The sequence below is a fragment of the Ascidia mentula genome, chromosome 1, assembly GCF_947561715.1.
Source record: "Ascidia mentula chromosome 1, kaAscMent1.1, whole genome shotgun sequence".
Lineage (NCBI taxonomy): Eukaryota > Metazoa > Chordata > Ascidiacea > Phlebobranchia > Ascidiidae > Ascidia > Ascidia mentula.
Window position 1 is genome coordinate 22874339 of NC_138566.1, and position 11915 is coordinate 22886253.

The 11915-nt window shown below is 39.2% G+C and overlaps 1 protein-coding gene across 1 annotated transcript; it reads right to left on the reverse strand.

Annotated features, from left to right (window-relative positions):
- Positions 1-573: 573 nt before the first annotated feature.
- LOC145889865 (G-protein coupled receptor GRL101-like) lies at positions 574-2300 on the reverse strand. Its single transcript, XM_082980915.1, has 6 exons — positions 2256-2300; positions 1895-2191; positions 1474-1654; positions 1230-1407; positions 951-1156; positions 574-893 (listed from the first exon to the last, which is right to left on the reverse strand). The coding sequence occupies exons 1-6, from the start codon at positions 2283-2285 to the stop codon at positions 574-576; spliced, it is 1212 nt and encodes a 403-aa protein (XP_082837041.1). The 5' UTR covers positions 2286-2300.
- Positions 2301-11915: the final 9615 nt, after the last annotated feature.

The following is an 11915-nucleotide window of genomic DNA, read 5'->3' on the forward strand; positions in this document are numbered from 1 at the left end:
GTACTTTGGACACCACAAATGACTCAAATATTTTCTCCAATTCGATAGAAGGACAAATCAAGTGGGGAAATCACTGGAAGCAGGGGGAATCACCGCATCATAGTAATGTCCAAAAAATTCTACCCAAGTTGATGTCAAGCGTTCCATCACTCACACATAATAAGAATGTTTATGTGTTGGATGACCTGTGAACGTGGACGACGAATCCGATCAACTCATCACGTGACTAATACCATGGTACATAAAATGATGACTCAGAAAATACAACCAAAAAGCATCAAGACTGGGCATTAATAGAGACAAGGAAACAACAAAACTGACTGCGTACACAAACTAAATTTCACGTATTTTAATCTTTCGTTTAGGCAGTTCAAATCTGGCGCCAAAGATGTTGCTTTGTCATACTTGTGAGATTTTTGCGAAGAAAGACGTGATTTAACATATTAATTTTGTGTTCGCATTTCATTGCCATCACAAGCTAAATGGGATTCTAGACATGGAAGGTACGCGTACTGACGTCGAAAACAAGAGTAGAAAAAAGTATATTTTCCACAAACTGAATGCAAGGTTTATTTACAGGTCGGTCTCTGCTTCAACCACATAAAAGTTTTGTCGTTTGGCAACTACAACCACATTTTCCTGTTGCTGTTCATGTGGTTGACGCCCGGAAACGGAATGTAGGCCATTCCGGACTCGATGATAAAACAGTTTCGGTGCGTTGGAGTAGATGAGGGGATTTAGAGAGCTGTTGATGGGGAGCAGGATAATTGCTGATATAGCGTATATCACTGGTGGCATAGGAACTCCACCGAAGTTTACAAATGCCATGATGGAAATTGGAACCCAGCAGAGAAAATCGGTAATTATCAGTCGAAGGATTTTCTTTTGCATTTCTGCCGAAACAAACAGCATGAATGGTATAATATGTCAGCAAATGCAAATGTGCTTACCTTTGTTTTGTGTTGCCGCCCTTTCATCTATTGGTCTCACTTGCCTAGCACTGGCAGTTGTGTTCTTATAAATCCAAAAATACGTAATTGCCACAAACATGAAGGCCAGAAAGTTAAGAGTAATGATGGCGATTGAATATCCCCATGCCTTGTCGTTGGTTGTCACATACAGTTTGCTGATGCAAACACTGCTGCTGCTGTAATATCTACATCACAAACAATTTTGTAGCGATAAAATTTCGCTGAAAAAAAAAAGATTTTGCGCGAAGAAAACCAAACCCCAAATATCCGGAAATATCAAACAGCTCAGTGTAATTGTAATCCTTAAGAATATCCATAAAATCCATCCAGGAGTTAGCATCATTTACTCGCATGAGGGCAGTGTTGAGCACTTGGGAATCGTTACTTGTGAAGTTGTGTCGGAAAGTTACAAATCGATCCATGAAGTTATTCATGTCTGTATACGCAACGCTAGTGTCATTCGAAACTGGTTTCATCATCAACATCTACGACAATATCTTACTATTAAAGTCGACTGCAACATTGTCAAAAAACGGATTCTCATTCATCCAAGCTTTGGCTTCGAACAAATGTTGAAGTTGAGTTGTAAGTGGAATCAAAGCAATTGTAAACGAGAATGCCCAGGAGAGGATAATGGAAAGGATGACAGTTTTCAATTTCGGTTTCAAGGATGCATCGAATGGCTGAAACACAAGAGAAACAGATGTTTTCATTTAAATGGAAATGTTCGAAAGCTCAGCGGTGCTTTCAAATAGAGGGACGGGGAATGTACTTTGGATCCCGTCGGACTGGCAATTGTTTTCCCTTACTTGACCCTGCAGTTCCCAAATTGGGCAAAATTGCGTCATTTCAACAATGCTAGGGCATCCGATTTAACGAATTCGGCAACAGCTGGCTTAACCAAATACAATTGTTTCACTTACGTTTTTCACGGCATACAGTCGGAATATGGCCAACAGAACCATTGTTAACACCGATGTTTCGCTTGAAAGCAAAACCAATACCCCCATCGTAGTGCAACTTCCGCTTGATCTCCAAATAAGGTCTTTGGCACAATAATTTCCCGAGTATCTGACACCAGCGGCACCTAGCATGATCAGATATACTCCCATGAGTAGATCGGAAACGGATAGATTCAAAACAAGCAGATGGTTTGTGCGAAATGCAGCATATTGTGATTCTGTCGACGCCAACGTTTTGCCTTCCATCACCATGACAACCTCAAAACAAATTGGAGGAATATAACACGTGCAAACAAGACAAATCGAACTTAGTTAAATTTACCAAATTTCCGGCAATGGCGAGCATCCCCATTATCCACACAATGGCTCGCAGAAATGGGTTTGCAATCAACTCGTATCGTGATGAAAATATGTTTTCGTTGGTTACTTTTGTGTTTGTTGGGCACTCGTCTGACCAATCAGAGCAATCGTCGACTCCATTAAACTTCTGTGAATTGAAGAAAACTTTTTAATTAGGTATAAAAATCATGTTGCGAAATTATTGTTTGATGTTTAATTAGTGAGCTGACTTACAACAAACTTTCCATAAACTTAACGTGTGGTAAAAAGATTCGAAAAGATGAAATTAAAATTATGGTAAATTATTAACATATGTTTACCTTCCCCTTCTTAACGAACAATGGTTGTTTGTTTTCGCAATAATACCTTCCGTCATTTGTGCAGTTTATTTCGTCACTTTGATCATCGCAATTAATTGTGAGGTCACAAACATCCGAATCGTTGATAGAAATCTAATGTTTACGAAGGTTTTTTTTGTAAAAGTTATTAATCAGGCTTGTATTTAACTGATGTTGTTGACATCATTGTGAGAAAATAATGGATATTTTGGGCAACAATGCATAATAGTAAGTAGATAATTAATGTTGGAAGACAAGTAACAAACAAATCCCTTCAGCTCTAGTTAAAAATGGAAATTATTTGTTATTAAAACACTAGAACAGCAGTTATAAGCTACAAATGTTGTCAGCAAAGGATATTTTTACTTTAGTTCCATCCAACGCAGGACAGTAGAATCTTCCTTCCTTTGTACACATATCTTCTGGATATTCGTCACTTTTATCCCTGCAATCGATGAAACCGTCGCATACTTTGTACATAGGGATATTGAGAAGTCCGTCTTTTGTTTCGCAGTGTTTCCGATGTTTGCAAAGTTGAGGATCTTCATCGTCGGCGAATATTAGAGGAGTGTCACGATTGCCGATCCGATCACCGCAATCCCGCCTCCCATTGCACAGTAGTTTGTTGTCGAACCTCCACACCCACGTCCTCAATTCCTGTACAAAACACATTTCGTGGTTTCTGGTATGTTTTTGTGCGAACGATTTGTTGCTCATGCTAGAAGGAAAATTTTTGTAATTTTAAATGAATTTTTTTATTAGTATTGTAAGGCTTGTCAGGATTTCGTGGTAGTTACATAATGTTTCGTTAACAACGCCAACTGCAGCTCAGCATCTGTTATTATTTCTTGCTGGAAATTAGTACATTCTACTGCCTGCTGAATGTGTGTGTTTGATTTTAATGTTTTCACTTGTTGTGCGTTTGCTGTTTTTAGAATACGAAAAGTACGAAATATATTTTTTATCAAAAGTACGTAACTTAGTTGATTGTGCAATAAAGGGTCATTTCTAGTAATCACTTTTCCAACCTCATATTTTTTTTTTTACACCAAACTTCAAGGCTTTTCTAGCCCAAACTTCAGTAGAGATTACACAATTATGCGTGCAAAACTTTGACCACACCTGACCTAAAAGTGTTTTGTATTGAATCATTTTACTAATACGTTGGAATATTTGGACTTTTCATTTAGAATTGATGAGAAATGTGTTATTGGGTAAATCACATATTTCAATTCACATTGGCGCGGCACAAAATAAATCTACAATATAAGAAGCAAATGAAGATGATACAAAGTGGACGTCTTGCTAGGCTATTTAGACGACAATATCGCTGTGAGTCTCACCATGGCCCTACAATGTCTATGTTGAGGTGCTAAAAACGCTTGTGTACAGGTGTATAATCTATTACACACACAAGCCGGTGGACTTTAGCCCTTTGACATTTAAGACACTCTTTTGCTCATCTGCCAACTGAAGTGTGAAGTCCATGCCACACAAAATTGGCCGCAATAAGTTTGCGCGTGGGGGGTGGCAATTGCTTCGTTTTGCTGATGCTAACGCTTGCAAAAGTCTGTACGCTGATTAAACGGCGGCGTGTTACATCAACCAGCAAATCGTGAGCGCGAATAAATTCAGATCTGAAGAGACTTGGAAACGTCCGCCAGTACAAATTTCCATATAAATTTGCCAGTGGGCAAGTGCACTAAATAAAACGTGTTTAACACGTTCGAATTTTGCTTGCGTTAGCAGCTATAAGAAACCTTGCTTATTAAGTTTGCGTTCCATTCCATCCGGTGGTAAAACGCAGGTTTTAGCCCCTGTATCAACCAAAAAATTTGTTACAGAGGTTTTGTCCCATAAGTAAAACAGGCTGCTACTATTGCCGGCCGCTACAGCAACTATAGGTGCGGTCGGGTGAATCGTTTCCCTGAAAATCACAAGGTGAGCAACACTGGCGAGCTTTCTTTCCAAAATGCTCATGACAGAAGAATAGGCGCTTGTTAGTTTCACGCTTAGGCTATGAAACGTTTTTTTTCGTTAAACTCTCACAACTTCATAAGCTTCACTGCCAACCAGCGCAAGCATTTTATCCATGAGGGCCGAAGGTAATTTGTCACCCAAAGGAGTCACATGAAGGAAATGCTTTGCTCGCACTGACGGTGTCATGGTAAATGTCACTAATAAAGTTCACATGCATTGCAGCCAAGGCATTGCAACCAAGCTGGAAAAATTAAGCTCCCCGGTTTGAACTCACGGCCCTGGGCTAACCAGGCCCAACGCTCTACCAACTGAGCTATAAGAACTGTAAACCTTAAGATTAAACTACGAGTGCAGAGATCGCCAAATATAAAGGGCCTGCGCAGTTGTGCGATCCTACCTTGCTATGCGAAAACATGGTAATACTTTGCATTGTGTTTTATAGCGATCCTCTTGCGGCGGATTTTCCAGCACTTCGATTAAGCGAACGGCGGTTGGCTGATCTAGAGAAGCTACCACATGAAAATACTTGTTGTGTCGCTCGAAATATTGCGAAGAACAAAATGTGCCTCTGCTTGCTGGAACCAAACTTTTGGCTGCGCCGTCCAAAAAGTAGGCAGCTTGACTGCCGCTGCATTCCTTGCTACTGTTGTTCAGTTTTGATATGTCGGGGTCACCAATAACACAAGCTACTCTTTATTCTGCGAGCGTATGTAAAACAAGCGCAAAGCAGGAACACTTAACTCAAAAGCAAGAGAACGTAAGAAAGAAGACAACATATCCGCTGCGTTACACTCCCCCACAACACACTGCATTGTTGGAGGTCTATGGAACGCAAACAACCGAGTCTTCATTATTTTATATAAACGTAATTCCGACTAAACAATGAGTTATGTGTTCTCACTTACCCTACACCCCCACCTCCCGTGTATGTAGTTGGTTGTTGTTGATGAGCAGTCGTTCTTCACTTCGTCATCCACACTGAAAATATTTGGCTGTTTCGTGTTTATTTTATAATCACATATTCCGGCTGCATACAACGATGCATGGACTGCCAATGTTGGTGTCGTGCGCGTCATTATTTCAGGCAGTTCTCGTAAGTGTTCTGGAATGCGTTAGTTTTGCTACAAGTGTAAGTTGCATTGAATGTAGTTTTGTGATGTTTGCACCCAATAACATTTTTATGGGTTTAACTATTATTTTCTCTCCCGCCAATAACCAGTAAAACCACTTCATAGGTTAATGGCGGTAGAGGTTCAACGGAGGCAAAATTTCATCATTATGCGAACAACGAATAATCTCTGTTATTGGAATTTTCATGTGGCAAAAACAGTGAACGTGTAACTTTTCCAATTGCCTTTTAAAATTAATTTTTTTACAGATGTTTCTTCTTTAATCTATTTATTCATCTGTGTCAAAAGTAATCGCTCAAAAAGACGTCTGTTTATCATAATGATTATAGCCAGCGTTCATCAAAGGTTAAGACTGACCAAGTGTAGAAAATTAATATGATGATTTGGTTGCTTGCATGAACTTAATGTGTGTTCGAGGTTTCTGCTCTACAAAGTCAATTTTTTAATTTTGAATTTTGCTTTGTAAAATTTGTGCAAAACGAGGCCTTATTTTCCTGTACCCGTAACCAACCGGATAATACACTTAAACTCACCGGATAACTGCGATAGCATTTACGAGATAAAACCCACAGAAATTTTAAAATATCTTGTTTTGGGGGAGCATGCTACGAAAACGATACTTACCGACGTGTTTAGGTTGTTTGTTACTGACTTCGTCCATTGCGTGTTACACCGCACTCACTTAACAGAGTTATTTTGATTTGTGACACAATTATACAATACCAATACAAGCAGAGCAATCATGAAGATGAACAGTATTTAGCTGCTCAATACGTCTAAGGTTTGGAAAGGGTTTTATTGCATCGAAACAATAAGTATTATACCACAATGATTTCATAGGGAGGTTGAAGCTGTAAAAACGGGTTGATTTTTGCAAATTCCCCATTTTTTTATGCGACTAGCTATCCCTTAATCAGCATTCTATTTAGGTGATAGCTATCTATGCCATATCGGTAAAACACAAGCTTAAATTTTGGATAGGAAACTTCCGGATTCAATTTATCCGGCCAGCCGTTTAGTCGTTTCCCCGTTATCGTTTGCAACCATCAACTCCCTGTAATGACATGTTGTATCAATTAAGCTGACGAAGCAATATCACTGGTCTCAAGCATAGCTGTCAACAAAACCTCAAATTCCATATACCCCACATGTCAATAGAACGTAATTTATCGCGGCAGATGTTGACCATTGCCACGCATTGCTTGTGTCGGTTGCGCAACACGAAGTTTCCACCAATCTAATAGCGAATTTCGCAACGCCAAGATTAACCCAATCTTTACTTACTAATGAAACTTGCCACACTCGATTTTTCCAGATTGACAAAAACATTCGTCACTTTTATCAGGGCAATCAATGACGTCATCACAAACACTTGACTTTAAGATGATCATGGGGTCGTTTGTACATTGGAAACATAACCGATGATTAAATGTGTGAGAACTACGAACATCCCTGTAGAAAACATATCCCATGTTTGATAAAAATACACGAGAGGAATTGTTATATTAGTGTAGCAAAGTGTAAATAAAAATCGTACTATATATTTGTAAATTGTTTTTTTTAATGTTTTTACCTGGCATCTCCATTCTCCGAGGTATAACACAAATCAGATTTATCGTCACAATCGGCAATGCCGTCCCAAAGAAACATCTGCGGAAGATTGCAATTCCTACCATTCCGAACACATTTGAATCCATGTCCATAATTCCAGTGTTGGAAAGCTGGACAGTCATTGCAAGGATCGCCATCACAAACAGTCGAACGTTCCCAACAAGCTGAATTCGGGCACTGGAAGTGGATGGGACAGACGTCACAAAGCGTTTTTCCAACACATTGGATTATTCCTTTGCAAAACTCCTTTATTCTTATGGCGCATACTTTGTTTGAAGTTCCAAGGTCACACTTGTTGTCGCAACTGTAACAAACGTAATGTATTGCATCATATAACAATAGTGTCGCGAGATTTTTGTATGTAAATGTTTAAACATGAAGAGTCGTCAAAGCTGATAATCTGTAAATGTTAGGTTTGGTTTGGTTTTAAATAAACAATACATGCATGACCGGGTATGCAGAGGTTGGAAGTTGAAGTGTGAATAACAATACACCACCTACAACCTAAAACTTTAACATACAGGTTGGAAAATACAGATAAAAGCAAAAGGCCAATGTAGCGACAAAAGCTTGCAATCACCTATTTGACCTTTTCGAAAACTTTTACGAAATTCCTGTTGCTGCCAGGCATATTGCAATTAACAATGTACTGATCTTCTGGCATAAACGTACTGTATTTTACGACGTTTCGTCTGCCATGCGGCGAGACTTCATCAGGTATAACGCAACAATTGAATCACACTGAAACACGCAGGGGCACAAAGGAAAAAAGAAAAAAGGGGAACGTTGACACCGCTTGTCAACTCACGTGCTAGAGGCAGAGGCACCAAACATTGCAGAAGACACAACAAATACAACAAATTTTTGTAAACTGCCGGAAAGAAAACAGATTGTTCTTTTTGTTATTGACGCAACCACTATTTTTGTGGATGTGCAACGACTCAATAAATAGCCGCTTTGCGTGGTCCAGCTCCATTTCCAGGACTTGGGCTCTATCAAAGTCAACTTTATGTCGCAATGTCACCGCATGATTGGCCAACGCAGTCTTGCTGGCATCTTTCGATGCGACATCACGGCGATGCTCTTTCAGTCGCGTTTTTCAGTCGCGTCTTCAAAACTTTGCACGTTTTCAGCTGTGCTTTCACATTTACATTCTTTTACGTCACTCTTCTCACCACCATTATTTTACCATTCATTTTACCACCGCTTGATTCAATGATTTTGTTAATTTATATTTTAATTCATATAATCGTCTTGAACGCATCAGTCACCGCACGTTGATTTCGTATCGCAGCGCCCGCTCCATCTCACGTAGCACCGTTGGGTGTTTGTAAAAGAGTGCCTTTCTTTGTTGGCTCTTAGCAAGAGTGATATACGGGATTTATCAATATACGAAACACGTATTTGCTATTAGAAGGCCCAGACCATCAAAGTTTGTACTAAATGCTGCCAACTCGGCACTCAATTGTAACCACAGGAGTATGTATGACGTCATAAGAAGTGGATGGCAACGGAGTTAACTGAAAGAAGGTGTGTTTAAGCGTCACAACACGTCATGAGCATTTGGAAAGAAATTATTTTAGGCTTTCTAAAATTTGTACATATGTATTTACCGTAGTAACCGTTTGTACAGCTCAAGCCGTCGACTTCTAGCAGGAAAAAAAACTTGGCTTAGTTATTCTAACACGTACGTTGTAGCAAGTTCGCTAATTTAGCAAAAGTTCGCTAATTAAATTTCCGTGATTCAATCATTTTAACAAAATCTTAACCGGGCAATTACAAATACATTCATTTCAACAGTGTGAGGTAAAATGGATAAGAAACAATTAGTCAACGCCTGGTGCTACGTCAGAAATATAAAATTTAGAGCGAGAACCTGCAAAAAACAGGAGAGTTTCACTTTTCTGTTGTTTACGCCATTCAAAAAGTAATATAAGGCAAATTTTATTCAAGTATTTAAACAGAGTCACAGAAAGTGAGCTGGTGATGTAGAATGTTACTTCCCCAAATAATGCTTCAACAAAATCAGGGACATTTCACACTTTGACAAAAACCTACAAAGCATATCCGGCCTGAATCATGGTGTTACGAACTTTCTTTCCTTCACGTCACCTTTCACTTTTGTTAGTTATTGTATGTATTTCATTGTTTTCACCTTTCTTGCTGGCACCTTGTAATTTCACTGTTTTCTTTCGTTGTTACCACTTTATTTATTATATTGTTTTACCCACGCATATTGCTTTTAAGTCTCGCACTTCACCTATTTTCACCACACTATTTTATTACCTCCGTCTCCCCTATTCTTCCTATTATTTTACGCTCCGTTTATTTTTGTATGCCCCGGATGTGCCGCGTGTCGGAAAGGCGCATCCTGATTGGTTAGTGCTTTTGGTGCCACGAACGATTTCCCTAAAACGTGGAGTCTTCTTCTGGGCGTCGCGTTGTGAACATCTCAGTGTTGTGTGAGTTGTCGGGATCTTTGCCAGAACGTCTTGTATGGTTTTTAGTCGCTTTGAGTTTAACACGACGTCCAATAAGTTCAATCAGCCTGGGTTACTTTGGCTTTGTGGTGAGCCGTTATTGCAGGGTTCTGGGCAGTATCAGAATTAGGGAGGCAGTTTTGTGCAAAGTACCGAATTAGGTAGAAGGGTTAATTGGGGGATAACATCACCACCCAAAAACATCTAACCTCTTAATTGCAAAGCTGCCGAAATAATTCCGTAACAATGGTGTTTAATCTTCCATGTTCTTTTATGATTTTGTAGACCTTGTGAGAATCAACTAACATTATTGTAGGGAACATATTTAAGTGCTTTCACCTCATGTAAGGACTGGTTGGGTTTTTAGGATAAGTAGAAAAGTTGGCCGGTTTCTCATCACTTCCGACCTGCAGTGGGGTTGACGGGAATAAACATCACAAAACAACCCAGCCCACACCTCCCTCCCATCATCGCAAGTGAACTCTGCACAAAACACATGAACGTAAATCGATTTGAATTCATTCGTCAACATTTATAAGTAAATGATATTAAAAAAGTTTAATTTCCTGAAAAACTAAAACTCTTTGTCTTAGAACCGAAGGGCTTTTCTTGCTCTTCACCTAATAATCGTGAAACAATCCATGGTTGATGTTTGTCTGTATTGACCAACCTACCTACAGGACACCCACAATGCAAAGTGGAATAGTAACAAATAAATTCTGTTCTTCCTGCACAAACCGACAGCAAATGCTTCAAGGATTGGTGGAAATTCCTGGTTTAAAGCTGGTGGATTTTGCCTTTGTTCGCCAGACTTGGAACACACGGTTATTCCTCTGAGCTACGAGGCCATTTAAATATTCGGGCATAATTGATTTGATTTTGCTGGTAGATATCAGTGCCGCAGTCCAAAGCTGCACGATTCTATTTATTTTTCACCCGAACCTTTTTTGAATATTGTGTAAGCTGCAGACAGATGGCGACTGTTACGACCCAAAATGTCTGATCAGTGCAGCTGGTCTGCAGCTTACACAATTCATATTATTGGCTCCACTTTGCTTATCTTCGTTTAATAGATTGAGAGAGATTACCATTCGGTCACCTTAAAGGGTAGCTTAATAAAAACTCAAGTAACAACAAAATGCCTACTTCCAAGACTCTGAGCTGAAATGAGTGAGATCAGGATTCCAGCTACAACCACCTTCAACCAATACCTGATAAAACAAAAAGAGTTTGTATCTTACATTGTTATGTTCCTATATTGCATTTGGTCTCCCAAACCTTGCTCCCATGTTTAGTCTGAAGTCAACAAGTCTCAAATCCAACCTTTGAAAAGCAAATTACGGAAAGGTGTTCGCGTCTACCACCTGGAATGCCGTCGCATACCACTAGTGGCACGTGTACCACCGGTTGGTAAACACTGCGTAAAAGGAATATTTTAACTTAATCAAAATAATTAATAAGTAATCTAACATTTCACGTTACTATCGTACCTGCTTGAAGTTTGAAGGACTTTATAGCAAAAAAACGGCCACTAATAAAATATTCTAACGCAACCCTACATCAAAAATATTTGTCATTCCACGAATGTTTTTCGGAAAGACTTAAAACCACTTCTTTACGTAAGCAATCTTCCACATATAAAGTTTGGTTGCGATTAGCAAATTAGAAATCTCGGCAGCAACCAAACATAGACAGACATTTTCAAAGAAATGACATGGATTTTTTACCGCCATTGACATTTATAACTGGCATTTCCTCATCCATTTTATTGCCCACGTCTGGTCAACATCCTGGGAAATTAAGACGTCGTTGTGTCAAATGAATCGTCAGATGACTTATAAATTCCGAATCATTACCAAATTTGAAACGGTTTTCCTCATCATTTGTCAATTGAAGGATTTTTATGTTGGAAATTCGAATATCTGAATGGTGAAACCCCTCTCTCGTATGCCAGAGTGTTGTAATATTGATACGTTGAGGTGCACGCCAAAAAAACACTGTTAAAAACACTCGTGTTTTATCCAAGAACTCCAAAACACATTTAAAAGGGAAAGTTTCCGATTGAAGTCAGCTGGTCAACTGGAAAAATAAATGAGTCGACATC